Source organism: Panicum virgatum, chromosome 4N, assembly GCF_016808335.1.
Source record: "Panicum virgatum strain AP13 chromosome 4N, P.virgatum_v5, whole genome shotgun sequence".
In the NCBI taxonomy this organism is placed as follows: domain Eukaryota; kingdom Viridiplantae; phylum Streptophyta; class Magnoliopsida; order Poales; family Poaceae; genus Panicum; species Panicum virgatum.
In genome coordinates, this window is record NC_053148.1 from 49,700,953 (window position 1) to 49,720,413 (window position 19,461).

A 19,461-nucleotide genomic window follows, 5' to 3' on the forward strand; every position below is an offset into this window, starting at 1 on the left:
GCCTCGTTGACCTTGAAGCCCACCAGCTCTAGCGGTCTTTGCCCGACAAATACCACGCGGACCGAGCCATTTCGAGCGGAGAGCGCACGCCCGAAAGAGGAGGGGAGGGGAGGGGAGAAGCGAACGCGTCAGCCAAACCCTAGCCCAGCGCGCGACGGCCGGGAGCTCCACCGCGTCGGTCGCCGCCGCCGCCGCCGACGCCGCTTCGCAACATGGTGATTCCCTCCTCCTCGCCTTCGTTGTCTCGTTCGTGTTTGCGATTTCCCCCCTCTTTTGTTGATTCCTTCGATCTCCGTACTGACGCTTCGCTTTTGGGTGTTGCTCCCTCTCTGACTTGACAGGCCGATTCCCCGCGAAGGAGGTAACTACGCCGGCTTCGCATCCCATATATGCCTACTTTGTAATCCTCGCTCGTTGGTCACCCCTGATCTGGCTCTAGTGTTATGGTTTTTCCGATTAAGAATCTTAGTTCCGTCGATACCCTTTGGCTTCATTTGGGGTTAGCCCGGGCAAACTCAGGATCTGTAAAGTATGTAGAAGTACACGCGTGAGGGATAGCGTTATTGTAATTTCCGTTATTTTGTTTTGTCACGTTTTTTTTATTTGATTTGAATAGTGGATGGTGAGGTTGATTCCATCTTGCTTCTTATGTTTTTGAGAGCTATGTTGATTTCGATTGGCGTGCGCCTTTTATGAAGGTATTACTTCTAAGATCTCTAGTGTGAGCTTCTGGTTTGTTAAATATAGATGCACCAGCTTGTATGCATGAGGTTTTCTCCTCCTAAACATTTAGCCAGAAATGATGGTGTTTGTCTATCTTGTGTATGTGTTTGTTTGATCTGGCGTAACCCCGTAACTTGCTTACTATCCGGAGTCTGCATATTTATGATTTGCATATTGGAATAAGGTTATCTTCTGGATTTGAATCAGTTGTGTGTGTTTAGTGTAGCCTCCTAAACCTTTAACCAGAAACCATGGTGTTTGTTTGAATTTGGCTCAACTTGCTTACTATCCAAAGTCTGCGTGTTCTAATAACTTTAACCAAATTGTTAGTTAATACACTTCATAGCTGAAGCTTTTAGAATCAAGTTCTATATTTTTTGTGTCTACCTAGATATGTTGCATTGTATGTATGAGCTCAGATTAATTTTGGCAACCTATTCCATCATCACACTAAAAGTGCTAAGCTTCCCCCTGTATATCTTTTCTTATATTGTTGTTCTACCTGTTCCTCAAAAGTGGCCCTTGACCAAGTGCTTTTCCTAGCAGGCTTGCACACAACATAGTGGTTAGTAGTTGTAGCTCCCCAATGAAGTTTTTGTTTGTGCCATTGCACACAACATTTAGATAATTCGTGCTGGTGCAGTGGTGCTTTCTATGTCTATGCTATCGTTGAGGAATAAGTTGACTAGGATTCATTTGTCCACCTCATTCCGATGTTTCATTGTGGTAATGAAGACTAGTCTTTGAAACTCAATCCACTACTCAATTGAGGACAAGCCTCATCAAATAGATTGCCATATAAGTTATATGAATTGTAGTAAGTTAGTTGCTCATTGTTTATAGGAATTGTAGCAACACCAAATGGTGGGTTAACAGTTATTGTGAACCACTACTGAAACATACTTCTGCTGTGTTTTTGTGGTTATATTGACCAATATGGTGTTGTGTCGCTGCCGTAATTAGAGAGTTATTGCCTGAGTTAAATTCAGTTAGCACATACAAATAATTTCCTGGGCTTCTCTTTATCAACTGTAGATGATAAGGCAAGCAATTTTTGTCATTTCTTACTTAATGAGCTTTTATTTTTTATTTTATATATATGTCATTATGATAGCACTGTGTCAGCCTTACCATAAACTGATGTGTTCTTAAAAATATTATTAAATTGACTGCCAGGTTTTATTTATGACTATAATGTAGATGTGACATCTATCATATTTCAGTCTCTCTGCGAGAGCTAAGCGGCATGGATACGGATACGTGTATCGGTATCGGAAGGATACGGATACGCGGATACGGCAATTTCCCAAACAACCCGATACGCGGATATGTTTTAACTATTTTTTAATAAATAATAATTGTGCATAATAAATTACAAAATAGATATTCTAGTTCAACATAGAGACATTAAAGGTCTATTACACTCAAAATAACATGATAGCAGCAGGTTCTAAATTAGGAAATAATTAAAAGGTGGTAGCAAACTAGCATCAAGCCATCAACATCAAGCTTCTTCCTCATTCCCCGTCTCCTCCACACCTTCAACCTCGGCATCACCCAATCCAAATGATACAGCCTGCAACTCAGGTTCATCAATGGAGAGTTCAGCAACTTCAAGAAGACCTACACCACTAAGGGAATCAAAAGAATCTCCCCCAACATCCCACATCCTTGTCTCTCCTTTCTTGTATGCATCAGTTCTTCTTGACAAATGTCTCAGATTTGAGTGTACAAAGACCAAATCTTCAGCCCGCTCAGGAGTTAAGGCATTTCTCTTGACACTATGGATGAAGCTATATGTGCTCCAATTTCTTTCACAACAAGAAGAAGAGGCCGGTTGGCTGAGCAGTTTCATGGTCAAACCCATCAAAAGAGGGACAGATTGTCCATGATTTGTCCACCATGTCATTGGGGAAACAACCCATCTATCATGTATAGAATCAGGGTCATTGAATTCTTCTGAAAAACTAGAAAACCTTGCGTATTCTTCCTTTACTGCAGCCAACTCTTGCGGTATCCGAAAGAATTTCTTGAAGCAAGTCATCCTCATTTGTGATATTTCCTTGTCCTTGTGGGGGGGGGGGGGGGGGGGGGGTCGGCCAGCACCTTCTTGAAGCCACATGTTGCTGTAAAAGCTGGAATTGGCAGCAATTTAGATCATGATGATCAACTGAAAAAATGAAGAGCAAAGAATCTGAATTTTAATTGCACAGTGCATATTACCTTGGATTGAGTGAATGAGCCAAACAATGAAGTGGATTATTTCCTTTTGTCCACCTAGCAATCAATATATCATGAATAACAGAGTAGAGGTCTGACTCCTCATTTGGTTCCTTCCCTTCATACAAATATATTTCTTTCTTCACTTTCTCAATCATTGAATCCCACATCTCATAGATTAAGTGAAGACACGGGGTGTCGGTGTCCGCAATGCGTATCATATCATAGATAGGAGGACTAGTGAACCTAAGAATGTATTCTACATTGCCCCACCAGACATCACTTAGTATTTTTTCCTTTACATGTTGGGCAGTTGAAGCATCCTCTTTGTAGATGCTCCATTTGTCACTAATCACCATGTGTTGGAGAGCTGCTTTAACCTCAACAAACCGTTTTAGCATACACACAACCGATGCAAATCTTGTTTCAGCAATAGAGAGCAATTTCAAATGGCTGAACTCATTGAACATGGAAAGATGCATGCCATGATTCATTATGAAATTCTTGATCATAGTAGCCTCAACTTTGACATTGTTTATAAATTCTAATTGACTCCAAACATGCATATCCTCATCAGTAGGTGTCCTTGGCAGTTTAGGTTCACATATATTTTTCATAGCAAGGTTGAGAGTATGCACTACACAAGGTGTCCAAAATATGTGATCATTTTCAGCTTCAATTAAAAGACCTGCACCTTTGCAATTTGCAGCATTATCTGTGATGATTTGTACCACATTTTGTCGACCTACTTCATCAATGATAGCCCTCAACTTCTCAGCAATATATTCTTTTGACTTGTATTCTCCTTCACAATTGTCAGCCCTCAAAAACATTGGTGCTTTCTCAGAAACAGCGATGAAGTTGATGATTGGCCTCCTCTGAGGATCTGACCAACCATCGGAGCAGATTGTGACCCCTTTCTCTGGCCATGTGCTCTTTGTACTCTCCAATAGAGTCTCTATGTGCCTTCTTTCTTGCTTCAGGAGTGATTCCCTAGCCCTGTTATACCCAGGGATTGTGTAACCTTGCAAATTGTGGCGGCTGCAAGCAAATGCAAAAGCTTCTCTAAAATATGGGTTTCTCAGAAAGTTGAAAGATATTCCACCAGAATACATTGCTCTAACAATTAAAGCATCCAAGTGCTTGTGGTCTTCCAATGCCCAAGATTTTTCCAATATAGAAGCAGGTCCCCTCTTCTTCTTGCTGTTATTGACTGAAGAAGGAGCTACAGGCAAAGAAACTGTGCGTTGCTTCGCTCTTTCCACTAGCTCCTGGCACCTTTCCACGTCCATCCTCATCTGACTCAGCATTTCATATGTAACCTTCGGACATTTGCCAATCCCCTTCCCTGATTTCTGCAGCAAATGAGCTTCAACTCTAGTGTAGCTAGTGCATTTTTCCAATCCACAATAGTTGCATCTCCATGAAGCATTTCCTCCACCAGCTTTAGGCCTCTCTAGAATGGTCACATGATCCCACAGTGGAGCCTTGATATCAGTTCTTGTGGCCCTAGATCCCACACTACCACTAGCACTAGCAGTGCCACTTCCAGCACTACTCAAATTTGGAGATGCCATACTGGACAATGAACATTGGACAAAATCAATAAGGCAGGGCGCACTGGCTCAGATCTAAATTGGATTGGGGAGGGAGAGGAACTCACCTAGTCACCTAAGCAAGGGGCACGAGGTAGGGTGCAGTCACGGACTCGCCGTCGCAGGGGATCGTTGGCGTTGCAGCCGGCCGGGCGCAGCTCTTCGTCGCCGTCGCGGGACGCGGGGACTCGTTGCTGGAGACCGGGTGCAGCCCTTTGTGGCCGTCGCGGGGGCTCCTCGTCGCCGGCGAGGGCGGAGGCTGGTTGCCGCCCTCCTCGTCGCCGGCGAGGGCGGAGGCTGGTCGCCGGCGGGCGGCGGATTTGGGCGCCGCGTGGGGGAGTCGGAGGCAGAGGCGGCTGCGTGAGGTGGACTGTGCCGCGTTGGAGGGGTCGGGACTCAGGAGTAGGTCACGAGAGAAAGAAAGGAACGGTGGAAAGTTGGGCTGGGCCGTATCAACTGGGCCAAGACGTCTCCATTCGTAAGTTTCCGGCCCACATAACCTGGGATACGCGGACACGCCGCGGATACGTATCCCGGCCGTATCCCAGGCGTATCCGTATCGGATACGTCTCCGACACGGGATACAGGCCTGCAGTGACGTATCCGTGTTTCTGAGTGCGAGAGTTTCCTATCAGTAAACACAGGATCTCCTTTGAATTGGGCACAACGATACAGTGGTTTTTCATGCTAACTAGAATTCAACTGCTGATTCTCTTGCCATTTTTTTACCAGAACTCCTTATCACAACTACAAGAACTGTATATTTTTTTATACATGCTAGTGGCATTTTCTTACTTTCAGGTACTCGAGGTCCCCTTCCCCTTACGGCAGGGGGCACCCAAAAGCAAGGTCAAGGTCACGGTCTCCAGCTCGGTCTCAGTCTAGGTCACCTGTGCCTGATCCTAGATCTCAGGCAAGGTCGAGATCTAGAAGCCATGAGAGGTGCTCAGTATTCTTTTTGTTTGCTAATGGTCCATGTGCTTTACAATGTTTCTTATAAATATGCTTTACATTTTTTGCCTAATAGAACCTGTGCTCCATCAATTTTGTACTGTTTTTCCTTTGTTAAAGTATTTGAGAACTCGCATGTATAGTTTGTGCACTGACTGGTAATTCTATTGCTAGAAGCTCAGTGAGGTTTGTTGTAGAAGCATGTGTCAATGTGGCGTAATAATTAAAAAAATCTAAGTATTCTATCCTATTATTATAGATATTCGGGAGACTTTTTTTTTGAAGTATAAATTATTTAAAGGTTAAATGTACCAAATAGAATTGCTATGATTGTTGAAAGTCATATACAATATATGTGACATGCCTAGGACATAATAGATAAAAAGAAATGCATCACTTTTGTGAGTATGATTTTGTAACAACCACTGTGTCTCCTGTAATCATTATTCTGAAATGGTTTTCTATTATACAACAAAACTGCAATGCCATATGGTTATAGTTTTTGAATTGGACAAAGATTTTTTTCGTGGATATTAGTGACGTAACATATTTTGCTAACCAAATTATGACTTAGTAGTTTGGATGGCATGTAAATTTTAATGGTTTAGACTAATGAACTAGGAAAGAGATAGTGTGAAAAGGAGGGGATAACTGTGTTTTTATTTAATGAGCTAGCTAAAGTTTTCATGCCATTTAGTTTCATGTTGAGTAATAATTCTTTTATTTGCAATCTCCACATTCTTAATTATTGCCTGTTTTGCAGGGAGGAGGCTGTTAACCGTGGAAATACTTTATATGTGACTGGACTCTCTTCTAGGGTGACTGAAAGGGAGATTAAAGATTATTTCTCGAAGGAAGGAAGGGTTAGTTGACTTCATACAAAGCTATGCCAAATTTCTCTCAGAAGTATCACACCATAACAATTTCTTGTGGACTAGGTGGTTGGTTGCCATGTTGTTCTTGAGCCCCATACACGTGTTTCGCGTGGATTTGCCTTTGTCACCATGGACACCATGGAAGAAGCTGACCGTTGCATCAAGTATCTTAACAATTCTGTGATGGAAGGTCGAAACATTACAGTTGAAAAGGTAATTGTGTTTACCAATTACCATCACTAGGGTTTTTGATACTAACAGTGCGACCACATATATGCTGTGTGTTGACCTGGAAGTTTTTTTGGTTATTATTCAGAAGATACTGTGCAAGATATGTGCAGCAATCAAGATTCTGAGTTCATCAATTTCAGCTTTAGCAAATTACAGCTCGATCAGTGGACAGCCCAAAGAGTTACTATGCACCACAAGATTCACGCCAACTAAATGTAGCAATTATTCAACTAAACCTGAGCTTTCACCTTCAACTAATCAACGGGCAATGCCAACTCATTAGTCAAGCATGTGCGGTGCCATGTGCATAGCAACGTTGGATGTCTGCTAGTTGGAATTTGGGCTCTTCGTTACTTATTTCCTCCCTTGGTCCGTTATTGCAGGTCGTATATCCATTGATTGTGAGAGAAACTTGTAATTAAGTACATGATCCAAGAATGATACTTTTATCCTTATTATTGCTTGTAATCTGACAAGAATTGTCTTTCTGTTGTTTCAGTCACGCCGTGGTCGCCCAAGGACACCAACTCCCGGAAGCTATCTTGGTACAGAAGCAGCATTTTTAATTCTGTAGATACCAGTGCACTTCACAGCATCCTTTTAAATCCTCTCAGTATATTTATTTGTCTGTTCCCCTTTCACTTTTGTGATGCCATGTCTTATCACTTAGTGGGCACTCAGTTGAAATGTTTTCTTTTGCTTTTATGTATTACCTACTTCATATGCTACACCTTGACAGGTCACCGGTATGAGCGTAGAGACCGTGGGAGATACCGCCGTGGCTATGGTGGTGGTCGTGATGAGTATTACGGCAACGGCGGCGGCGGCGGCTATGGCTACCGCAGGTCTCCACCTCCCATGTATTCCTACAGGGAGAGTCGGGACTACCCTCCGTATAGGGATACTCGAGACTACCCTCCCTACAGGGACTACTCCCCCCAGAGGGACCCCCGAGACTACTATGAGAGCAGGGGCGGCCGGGGGTATTCCCCGCCACCATATGGCGGGGGCAGGTCAAGAAGGGATCGATCGATCTCGCCGTATCGGATGCCGGAGAGAGGCTATGGCGGCGGCCGCCGAGCCGGTGGCGGTGGCTACGACAGGTAAAAATTGGCTTTTGCCCCTCCCTATCCCCGGGGGTGGGGCACCGTATTGCCAAGATGTATGGCCCCATGGCCTGGTATTGTTGCTGCCTGAAGGTGGTGGCCCTCCCGTGACTCCGGGTAGATTGTTGTAGCTGTACTTGCGTACTGTTTGTCGTGTCTCTGGATTTGAAGAATTTGTATGGACAGCTTTGTTTGTAGGTTTGCAATGATAACTTCTAAAGAACGACTGGGGACTTGTTGCATTGGGCATCTTTTCACTGTTGTGGATCGTGGCGGCACAGCGGCTACGTAGGCTGGCTATTATTTGAGGGCGCCATAATTCGAATCCTTGAAAGGCGAGAAGGCCAGGAATATTCACCGGAGGGGACTACTGGCTCTGGCTGGCTGGTAAGGAAGGCTGGGTGGTGGTGCGGTGAAAACTGGAAAGAGAAGACAAAAGGGCTCTGGTGCCTGTGGCTGTATGATTGTGCTTGGTGATGGTACTGCGAGTCTGGAGCTGATGAGGGGCAAGCGGCATGTAAAAGGCAGGCCGCAGCACGGGATGAGATGATCTTTGAGATCTCTTGTGATTGCACTCTCATCAGTCATCACCTGGCATTGTCTGTCTCTGTGGGTTTTGTGCCGTTGGGCGGACGGACGGATCTCATCATTAAGTGGTGCGGCTTTTGGGATGGGTGATTGGATTTGATGCGAAGGATGGTGCCGTACCCTTGTTACTATCGCAGCAGCAGCTGCTGTCAAATTCTGTGCTTGCTTTTCTGCGTAAAGGGCGTGCAGCAGCCAGCAGGGCAAAAGAGAGAAAGGCAGATAGATTCTTGTGTGAGGCTTCCTTGTTCAAATGGTTGCTGCTTCCCCTTGCTGTACTAGTACATGCCGCCGCAGCGCAGCAGCAAGGTCGGTGAGTGCTCAATAATGCACGTTGGTCACGAGAAGCGAATGAATGAGTGAATAGGGCGACAATATATATGCATATGCACATTGCTTGCATGCCCAAGGAGAAGGAAGGCGGCTGTGGTCGTGGTGGCAGAAAGGCTGGGCGCGCGTCACCTGGCACTCCTCCTGTCCTCCATTATTGAGCTGCTGCTGCTTGCTCTGAGCCGGCGGATCGAGCCTGTCACGGGAGGGACGTCGCTAGCGTAGCTGCGACGACCGATCAATAAGATTATTACTATTAGCATCAATAATTACTGGGCTGAGCTTCATCGCCTGCTGCTGACTGCTCTTGTGTTCATGCATGGTCGGTCTGTCTGATGAATAATGAAATGTGCCGGGCGGCCCGTGGTTGAGACAGGGTTCACAATTTCGGCGGGATTTCACCGAATTTCGGTGAAATTTTTCGTTTTAGGACTACACCAAGCGAATTTCGGTCAGGAAAGTGTGTGATTTCGGTTTCAAATTCAAAAATATGAAAGTCAAACTTTGGTAAAAAAACGAAATTCAGAACAGTAAAAACGAAATTGTGAAACTGGGTTGAGACTGTGCGGTGGGCCCCCACGTGCTGGGGAAGAAGGCATAGCTCTTCTATCTCAGATCTCAGGATGTGGAGGAGCGAGGGAGGGGGCGCAGTTGCCGAGGCGCGCCGTGGCGCCATGCGCTTGTCCCTTGCTCTCGCTTCTGCATGCCCTCGCTCCATGGTCGTCTCTCTCTTTTCTCTCAGAGCGAGTGGTGTGGTGTGTAGTGAATTGTGGTGCTCTTTCTTTATGATCGGAAATGCACGGCAGTACGTACGTAGATGCATGCATGTTTCCTTGTTATTACGACTTTGCGACACGATGAAGAGGACCCGTTTGCCCTTTTTCCTAGATCGCAACGCGTGCAACGTCACGGGATGCAACTCTCTATATACACGTGCTGCATGCGCAGCCAATGCAAATCAAACCCCCAGCTATCCACATTATTATTATTATATATTAATAAACTCAGCTCTCCCTAGCCTAATCTAGTATATATTTGGAGGAAACCTACGGCAACCATGGACTTGGCTCAACTTTATTGCAATATGGAGACAGATTTACAGACCAGTAAATTATAAAGAGCACAAGAGGCTCAATTTGTAGTATTCCTTAAAAAACTGAGACGAATATAATAAAAACTCTTGTCAATCATATATAGATATAAGCAAGTAAGCTCACTCTCTAATTACAAGAATGATCAGCCTGCCCTGGTGCCTGAAATACAACAACACGGGAGTCGCAGAGATAGGATAGGAGTAGTATATGAAGGTGGATAGCTAGAAAATAGAGCATGCTGAAGCCTACCTGCTGCAACTGTATATATACAGTCACTACTACTATGCCCGCTGCCTGAGCCATGTGCAGGGTTAATATAATTTGCGTTGCATTACGAGTCTAGTTCCAGTGAATAGTTTTATAACATAATTATCAAGATTGAGAATTTGATAACCGAGTCGGAGTAATGTCATTGCGATAAAATTCCTCTCTTATCCCATAAAACTTCACATTCTTTTTCCTCATAGAGATCCTGCTATGTTACCAAATTTGTTGATATGGTATGAAATTTAGTGCATATGAAACACTTATGATACTCCCAAAGATGAAAAAGCTGTGTGTTTAGTGGATTGAATATTTGAATTACTATTATTTATACGCCTAATACTACTATCCCGGTCTTGGCAGTAGCAGCAGCAGGAAAAGGCTGCGGCGGGGATCCGAGGGGCTGATCGATGCATGCCCGCCCGGCGCTGCTCCCGACGCGACACGACACCACCAAAAAGCACTCTACTCCCTCCTTGCTGGCTGGCTGGGAAAGCAGAGGGACGGATGGAGAAGGCCGGAGAGCAAATATTGTGGGCGATCATTGGGGTTAGTCTCTAGCATATGAGACAAGCCACAAACCAGCGATGTTGCTGCTACGGCCAAAACCATGGCGGTTTTCCGTTCCGTACCGCCCGGTTTTGCGTTTGGTCGATCTCCTAGTCCTACCTTCGTCTGATAAGGACCGGGTCTCCTTGGACGCTAGCAACCAGCAACCTAGCGCCAGGATTCTTTTTTTCATTACTTCTATTATTTTTTGTAGCTGCGAAACCCGGCCAATCACAGAAACGGAGACAGAGAGAGATGAGGAAAGAGGAAGAAGAAGAAGCCAATTAATAAGGCTGGAATGAACGAACAACCGACGCGAAGGCCGCCGGCCATACGTGTAGCTAGCAGTCAGCAGGCGGTGCATGCAGCTACCACAACAGCTAGCGCCGCCCATGCATACACACATTCATCGTCATCGTCTCCCTCCGGCCTCCATGGATCATGCATGTATTCATGTTCACGCTTCACAGGTTGTAAAGACGAGGTACGACGCGCGCGTGGGCTGTTGGTATTTCTTACGTCACCAATAAATTCATAAACATACAAAATAACGTTGTATTATTTTAACTAAAAGTACTCCCTCTGTCCCAAAATAAATGTAATTCTAGGGCCAAATACGTAAACCAATGCTAGGTGTAAATTACCAAATTAGCCCTTGTCTTTTGTAAGAAAAATCTAGATATTGGCTTGTCTTTTGTACGAGAAGTTTCCAGAGATTCTTGTCTTTTATGGTTGCTAGATCAAAGTTGCATTCTTTGTGGAATAAATTTTAAACCATAGAATTGCATTTATTTTGGGACGGAGGGAGTATTTGAGCGTTATATTTATATTTCCACAAGAAAGGCAGCGTTAATGAATAGATAAATTAATGATTAATTCTTGATTGAATATTCAACTACTTAAATAGGGATAAGATAATATATAGATAACGAGGTAGTACGGAATACAAGTTAACTCAAGCTCAAACTCATCAAAATACTAAAGCAGGGAGAAAGGAAGAAAAAAAACTACTCGAAGCTTATGTACTTCTAGTTAAATATACAACTTATATTATACATTTACGCACATACACATAATTAGCCCCAGCTTTAGGCTAGGCACTACCGGTAGAACCACGCTTGGCTACCGGGAGAACCACGCATGGCTAGTAGAGGAGCTAGCAGATGGAGGATTACGGAGACTGGATAGGAATGTCCCACCTGCCAGCTACCTCTACAAACCGTGAGAAAAGGGTGACATCTAGCAACACTTAATTAACCACACTCCATGTCTATCTTCATGTCTATATTAATAAAGTGATACTCTAGTATCCAACGCAGAGCCCCCACCATTCAGATGGATAGAAATCATACTAGAGCAAACGTTCTAATACTAAAAACCAGTATCGTGGCACTAGATTTACTCGTCTAATCATGTAAGGTATAAAGTATGAATATAAACTAATCGTGAAGTATATGTCTAACACTGCAGAGCATAATCCATGCAAATATATAAATCTAGAAGATAGCTCTATTAAGAATATCCGAGAATTACAAAGGAAAGTAAGAGATAGACCCATATTGAATACTAAGCAACCTTGGGAACCCAAATATGAGCTACTTCAGCCTAAACTCCACTAACCTATGAACTAAGCAACAGTGAGAAACTTGAGAACGAATGAGCAACTTGAGGTTTGTCTTCATTTGAGCCCCCTTATATTTATAGCCTTATCACAACAGCTCTCGAGACCAGCAATTCATCTGAAGTCATGAAGAACCAACCTTGGGAGGAGTTGAGGATTTGCTACGTGGAAGGAGAAGGTCGGTGGCGCCAAGCCTGGTTCCGCCGACCTGGTTAGGCCACCAACCGATTTCCCCTTTGGCTGAGTCACTGGTAGGTGGGCCCGGCTCATATGGCGGTTGTGCATGTCTTGGCACTGTTATAAGGCGGTTGCATGCCCTAGTGGGCTCTTTGATGAGGCTGAGTGAGGCGTTGGGATGATCTACGTTTTGCGCCTTGGTTTTGGGGTGCGTATTTAACTGCATTTCTGCTTATTTCCTAACATGGTAATATTTTCCAAGGAACGTATAGTTCTTTTATTATTTTAGATAATTATGCGTGCAGAAATGCTAAATCTTATAATTTTCTGATAAAATTGACAGTCGAAATTCATCCGTAACGAGCGTAAACAATGGCATCATGGCATGCACGGCGGGGAAGCCCGGCCACCAGCCAGCCATGTGCAGATGATGCTAGCTACATCTCCTCCTTTTCTTCATTCCCATGCATCGTCCTCGTCCATGGACTCGATGGATCATGCATTGCATATGCATTGCAGGGTTCTGTCCAAACTCAATTGTTGCGACTTTACCACCACCGTACCGTACCCTTTTGTACATATATATGTATATACCTAGTGCAATAGTACACCACTATTATTCTCACATTTTAATTTAGGTTCGTCAACTCTAAAATTAACCAATAATTTCGTACTTCAACTTTTGAAACAGTTCATTCCCAAGTATGAATCCTGATCCGTTAATTTACACAAACTTAAAATGAAAACTTAAATAATGATCACTATGCATTACTCCCAAGTGTATTGAGGACTTCACCACCGTACCGGGAATGATATGTGCACTTCACTCCATAGTGCTCTATTTTTATAATCCAAATTATTATATAGGTCGTTTACACAATAAAAAAACTCTCTATATAGAGAGAAATTGAAATCATTTATAATTTAGAAGACCTAGACAGATCATCGACGACAGAGGGATCATATCATATCGGAGGGGACCACAGGATCGGACAAAGTACTGAGCTGATCATGGCGGTCTGTTTATGTTAATAACAAATAAAGTCGACGAACGGGATCCGAAAATTCAACCTTTGCAGATCGAGCTGTATCTTCTTGTTGTTGTTGTTGCTGTTTAGAGTTGATTCAGACGACCAACCGCATCTGCATGCCTTATGCTTGCACGCCTCTAGCTGCGAGCTAAGTGAATCTCGAATGCACATGCATGCATGCCGCCCTCTGTTGCTGCGACTACGAGATGATAGCAGTCAGTCCTTCCCCATGCATCATGGATGGATGCATGGTCAACTTGATGCATGCATGCTTCCATTATATAATAATTGGTTCATTATCTATATGGTCCTCGTATCTGAATCCCAAACGACTGGCATGATCCTCGATCAGCATGCGTGCACAGGATCGGATCGGAGCCACCAACCAAATACTATACTCATCACATGTACAATGCATGTGAGGTAGAAGAAGAAGCTCTGCCATGGTCATCCTTGACGTGACAGCTGCTGCTAGTAGCCGATCGAAGAAGATCCTAGCAAGAGATGGCCATTGGAGACCCAGTAGTACTACCCACATGGCAGACCGTACGTATTAGAGGCACTTGGTATTAAGCTATCATACGCGCCATCTCTTGATGATTCTCAAGGCGCTACGCACGATCCGGAGCGAGCACGCAACCACATGCACACACGCAAATGTGATGCTTGCATTGCCTTTTGGCTGTGACGATAGATACATAGATGCTGCAACGTTGCGAAACCTAGCTAGCAAGATGCATGCATCGGATCGGACTAGCAAGCAGGCAGACCTTTTTTTTTTTGAACGAAGCACGGAAGCAGCCAGACCTTTTCACACCTGGATTCTTCCCGGAAATTAGATGTGATGAATCGGCAGGTTTGCTCATCGATCGACCATGCACAAGTTCAGTATAGTTGACTACCACAAAAAGGCATAGCGGACCAATCAGTAGCCTGATCTTTTTTTTTTGAAATCATTAGCCTGATCGTACCATCAATGCCATGAACTGCAGAAATAGGAGCTCCATCTGTTTAATTCAAAAAAAAAAGAGCTTGATCTGCAACTATTACATAACCATACTGAGCCTGACGTTTGTAATACAAACCGGCGAGAGGAGGAGAGCTGTGGGAAGGAATGAATTGAAAGAGGTCCGATCGAGACAAGGCCCATTCATTCCACACCACAGTTCTTCTTGATGAACTTCATGCAGCTAATTGCATATACAGGCTCATGTAACAAATGGCAGGATCATTAGATTTGCAAATCATGGGTCTGTTGCACACGCATCCTGTTGCTGTTGGCTAATTGCACACGCGGCAGGGTCTGTTGAACGGTTGACAGTTGCCTGAAGCTTGTAAACACAAGACGGTCAGCAGCAGCATCCTGTTGCTGTTGGCACGGCAGCACAGGGACAGAATCACAGGTGTACTACTCCTACCCCCCAAGCACAGCAACTCCCTCAAAAAAAAAAAGGCCCGTGGCCACATCACCCACAGGAAGCTGAACTGAGAGAGGGGGAGGACACGTGGGGCTCCCTGGCGGGGGGCCACCCCTGCAGGCGGAAGCTGACACGGCCCGCTGCTGCCGGGGCCCCACAAGGGCCGTTTTCTTTCGACTCGGACGCATTTGTAGGTCAAACTTCGCCGCAGCCTCCGGGTCCTACCCGCACCACGCAGCTGCTCGGATCTTCTGCTCCGGATTCGATGTGCTTTTCAATCTGAAACTGAAACGTTTTCTGAACCTGCTGCATTTTCAGAAGAGTCTCCAGGAAAGATTCGTGGATACAATAATCTGATGAACACGCTGTCGTTTAACACCGTGGGTGTGTTTAGATGCCCCAAAACCCCCCAAAATCCAAACTTTCCATCACATCTCCATCACATCGAAACATTAAATATAGCAAATGACTCATGCATGGAGTACTAAATATAGGTAAATAAAAAAAACTAATTGCATAGTTTTGATGTACATTGCGAGACAAATCTTTTGAGCCTAGTTAGGTTATGGTAGGACAATATTTACCACAAACAAACGAAAAAATACTACAGTATGCTACAATGTCCGATGTGACTTTTTCTCCCACTTTTCCAGGGATCTAAACACAGCCCGTGTTAACTTGAGGAATATTTTACGTCCAAACATACCACTAGTATGCATTTTCTACCCAGGCCAACCATGGAGAATCTGGCCCCATATGTAATGTAACATGTACCGTATCAATATAATACTTCATCCATTCCAAATTGTAGGTCGTTTTGGCAAATCTAGATATATAATTTTTGTCATGTATCTAGACGGTCGTTTTGACAAATTTAGATGCATAATTTTTGTTATGCATCTTATCTAGATGTATAATAAAAATTATGCATCTAGATTTGCCAAAACGACCTACAATTTGGAACGGAGGGAGTAATACAGAAAACTACATAGTAGTTCTAGTACTGCCAAGCCAGACAATCAGCAATTAACAAATGGATCACAGAATTTCATCTCATTTCTTTTTGTGACAAACTTCATTTCATTCAGCTGGCATGACAATGAGGAGGCGGCCATCAAAGTTTCCCCTGTACTAGCTAGCAAGAGTTTCTGTGAGGAGGCTGCCTGACAATCCATGAGTGTTGTGCCTTTCAAAGTCTGTGCCCGTGGCGTCCAGAAAGACGGTTTTGGATCCTTGCTACCAGTTCTACCTCCTTTTCTTCTCCTACTAGTTTTGCGTTTGCAAACTTGGTACTGCTACTGCAGTGTCTTTAAGCCTCGGCTTGGACTTAATTGGACGGCCATTTCAACGCTCATGATTACAGTTAACACAAGTATCCTTATCTCCTTGACGTATCAGCAGAGGTTGTTAAGAAGTTCACCTCGGTCACGTTCTATTTAGCTGGCTTGTCAGACAGACAACCAACAATGTTTTTTTTCGTACACCAAATCAACATCAGTCACTAGCCAGCAATATTTTTCTCTGACAACAAATCAACACTAGCTACCAGGCACAGTCAGCCGAATAGAGCGATATGACTTTCAAAGTTGTGCATTTCCACCACAATGGCAAATGGCAACGGACAACTCCTTCCATGTCCAATAGACTCATCACCCATACCTCCTGTATTGCCCACGGATGATGATAGATCACTTGCATTAAATTACTTAGACACAACGGATGGGGATGGGGATGGGATCATCAGACAGACAGAGCTGTACTCTAACAGAAGGAATCCTGGACCCTATCACTGTGTTATCCTTGCCCTAGGGTTCACAAGTCACAATACAACAAAAACCAGATTGGGAGCCTCTCTACAATCTACATTCTACCACTGCTACTACTACCAGTACAGTACAAAAACCACAAATAATTAAGAGCAAAACCCTGGGATTAAAGAAATGCATGGATGGGGTAACACTAAGCATGATCCAGTGAGTAGGCAGCATGATTCCTTTCCAATCGCATCCCATCACTTGCTCTCTAATACCTACCTTAATACCACTGTTCACCATTTATCACAGGGAATAATTGTCCCCTCCTTCCATTCTCCTCCCCCATATATTAATCCCCCTCCCCTCACCCTCACCATGGCACTTCCATTGGCATCCTCCCCTCTCCCTCTCTAGTCGGTCTCCACCACCACACCTCCTGAGATAGAAGAACCAGAAGGCAATGGAGCTGGACGAGCAGGCCTTCCTGGAGGAGATCCTCTCCCTGCGGAGGGACGCCTGGGACTGCAATGCCACGGGCGACTTCTTCTTCCCGGCGGCCGCCTGCACCGCCGCCATGGACTGCTCCTTCCAGGACCGCCACCAGCCGCCGCCCACCGTCAGCGTCCTCCCCACCTTCACAGCCTCCTATGACCAGCCGCACCCGGCGGCGCCAGGGTTCGACTGCCTCAGCGAGGTCTACGGCGCCGCCGCCGCGTTCGGGGGCCCCAATGCCGGCGACTACGGCGCTGAGATGGGGTTTCTTGACGTCATCGAGCCCAAGGCGCCGCTGGCAGAGGGCGGCCTCGGGGTCTGCAAGGTGGAGCCCGGCCTCGCGGAGGGCGCCGGCGCGTTCGGCGCCGGCGCCGCGCCGCCGGCCCCGGCGTCCAAGAAGAAGCGGGTGGAGGGCATGCCGTCCAAGAACCTGATGGCCGAGCGCCGCCGCCGCAAGCGCCTCAACGACCGCCTCTCCATGCTGCGCTCCGTCGTGCCCAAGATCAGCAAGGTAAGAAGAAATCCAAATCCAAAATCCAAAGAGAGAGAAAAAAAAACACTTCTTTCCTGCCCGAAATCAGTAGCAGCAGTTTGAGGATGAAATGCGCCTCCTTTGTTTGGAATAGATGGACAGGACATCGATCCTGGGCGACACGATCGACTACATGAAGGAGCTGATGGAGAGGATCAAGCTGCTGCAGGAGGAGATCGACGAGCAGCAGCAGGAGACGCCGGGCGTGCTGAGCGTGTTCCGGGAGCTCAACCCCAACGAGATGGTGGCCAGGAACACCCCCAAGTTCGACGTGGAGCGCAAGGAGAGCGGCGAGACCCGGGTGGAGATCTACTGCGCCTCCAAGCCCGGGCTGCTGCTGTCGACGGTGAGCACCCTGGAGAACCTGGGCCTGGACATCCAGCAGTGCGTCGTCAGCTGCTTCAACGACTTCGGCATGCACGCCTCCTGCTCCGAGGTACTCTACTCCCTAGGAGCAACAATCTTCCCTCTTTCTGTGCTTCTTTCATGAGTTGTACTAAACTGTTTGGGGGCAACAAGCTTTGCTTCTTGATTGATTCTTTGACGAACCAAAAGCCTGAGGATGATCTTCTGATGATGAAAAAAAACACAGATGCAGAGGGAGAGGATCAGCGCGGACGCGATAAAGCAGGAGCTGTTCAAGAACGCCGGCTACGGCGGAGGCTGCTTGTAGAGGGGGGCCGACATGGCTGGACCGGAGGAGGAAGACGAAGAAGGAACCCGAGCAGGCAGCAATAAATTTACTTTAAATTAAGCTTAAGCAGTAGTGGTGGTAGCAGCAGCAGTAGTTGCAGTGAGTAGCGGAAAAGGCAGGCAGGCAGGCAAAGATTTGGGAGGCCTTTTTGCAATCCATCTCCCCATCATAACCAACCATGTTATGTAGCAAAGCAGCATGTCCTACAACTAGCAGCAGCAGCAGCAGCAGCAGCATATTATGCAGATGCAAAGTGCTGTGGTGAATCTTCTTCTCCTACTATTTAACAAGAGCAAAGCTCGCTGCCTTTCCTTTCTAATGATTGATCATCAGTTGGTTGCGCTTTTTCTCAGTTCTTTTGGGGGGTTTTAATCAGAGTATGCTTGTCTCAGCTGCTCTGTTCTGTGTCATGGTTGTTGAGTTGATAGTATCAAGGAAGCAAATGTGTGTGTTACTGAAATGTTTGATTCAGTTTCTGAATAGCCAGCCCCTGTATCTGTATGCGTTGGCATTGCCCTGTGGTTGTTGGAGACTGCAAGCAAAGCAAGACCATGTTTGTTGAAAGAGAAGAAGCAATGAAGCACTAGAGGCTCACCACAAAATCCTAATCCTCCCTTTTAGCTGTCACATACATTCTGCTACTACCAATGACTGAAGAAGGTTGAGGAGGTGTCCAATTTGAACCTGGGCTGCTGAGCCTTGCTGATTCCGGCCGCCTGATAAATCAACAGTGTCAAGTGAAGAGGAAATGAACCCAACCAACCTTGTGCAATTCTCCTGAGTAGAGTACTGATGATCACCATCACAGGGGCACCGCACCGAGGTGGGCACTGACAGGGACTTGAACAGGCAGGCAGGCTCCAAGCATTGTTTCTTGTCCAAAGCAAAGGGTCACTTTCGCATCGTCTCCTCTTGATGCTTGGTCGCCCCCATGAAAATGGATGATCCCTTTTTCTAAGGCGGGTAAAAGATTTCACCACGGAAGCAGATCAGGGGGCCTTGTCGTATCCCTTGGCGCTCTGCACGGCGAGAGAGGCCGGGCTGGACCACATCTTTGGCCCTCGCTTGCAGGAGGGAGAGAGAGAGAGAGAGAGAGAGAGAGAGAGAGAGAGAGAGAGAGAGAGAGAGAGAGAGAGAGAGAGAGAGAGAGAGAGAGAGAGAGAGAGGGTACGCATCATTGACGGATGCATTGACCCCTACTTTATTAGCAGATTAGTTT

The 19,461-nt window shown here is 45.6% G+C and overlaps 2 protein-coding genes across 3 annotated transcripts; both read left to right on the plus strand.

The window, feature by feature from the left end:
- Positions 1-63: 63 nt before the first annotated feature.
- Positions 64-7,943, plus strand: LOC120668855 (serine/arginine-rich splicing factor SR45a-like). Of its 2 annotated transcripts, XM_039948649.1 has the most exons (7): positions 64-215; positions 342-361; positions 5,340-5,480; positions 6,253-6,352; positions 6,428-6,577; positions 7,095-7,140; positions 7,335-7,943. In XM_039948649.1, the coding sequence occupies exons 1-7, from the start codon at positions 213-215 to the stop codon at positions 7,700-7,702; spliced, it is 828 nt and encodes a 275-aa protein (XP_039804583.1). In that variant the 5' UTR covers positions 64-212; the 3' UTR covers positions 7,703-7,943. The 2 variants fall into 2 exon arrangements, with proteins under 2 accessions (XP_039804583.1, XP_039804585.1); XM_039948651.1 differs by lacking the exons at positions 64-215; positions 342-361 and adding an exon at positions 375-400.
- An 8,940-nt stretch (positions 7,944-16,883) lies between these two features.
- LOC120668858 (transcription factor BHLH3-like) lies at positions 16,884-18,685 on the plus strand. Its single transcript, XM_039948653.1, has 3 exons — positions 16,884-17,527; positions 17,643-17,984; positions 18,141-18,685. Exons 1-3 carry the CDS (start codon positions 16,985-16,987, stop codon positions 18,219-18,221), a joined length of 966 nt encoding a protein of 321 aa, XP_039804587.1. The 5' UTR covers positions 16,884-16,984; the 3' UTR covers positions 18,222-18,685.
- The last annotated feature ends 776 nt before the right edge of the window (positions 18,686-19,461 follow it).

Excerpts from the sequence above, each read along its gene's own strand:
- LOC120668855 (XM_039948649.1), top strand. Across the intron at positions 362-5,339 it reads GCCGATTCCCCGCGAAGGAG|GTACTCGAGGTCCCCTTCCC; the intron begins GTAACTACGCCG and ends TCTTACTTTCAG. Across the intron at positions 7,141-7,334 it reads AACTCCCGGAAGCTATCTTG|GTCACCGGTATGAGCGTAGA; the intron begins GTACAGAAGCAG and ends ACACCTTGACAG.
- LOC120668858 (XM_039948653.1), top strand. The coding sequence starts at position 16,985 with ATGGAGCTGGACGAGCAGGCCTTCCTGGAGGAGATCCTCTCCCTGCGG. Across the intron at positions 17,528-17,642 it reads TCGTGCCCAAGATCAGCAAG|ATGGACAGGACATCGATCCT; the intron begins GTAAGAAGAAAT and ends TGTTTGGAATAG. Across the intron at positions 17,985-18,140 it reads TGCACGCCTCCTGCTCCGAG|ATGCAGAGGGAGAGGATCAG; the intron begins GTACTCTACTCC and ends AAAAAAACACAG.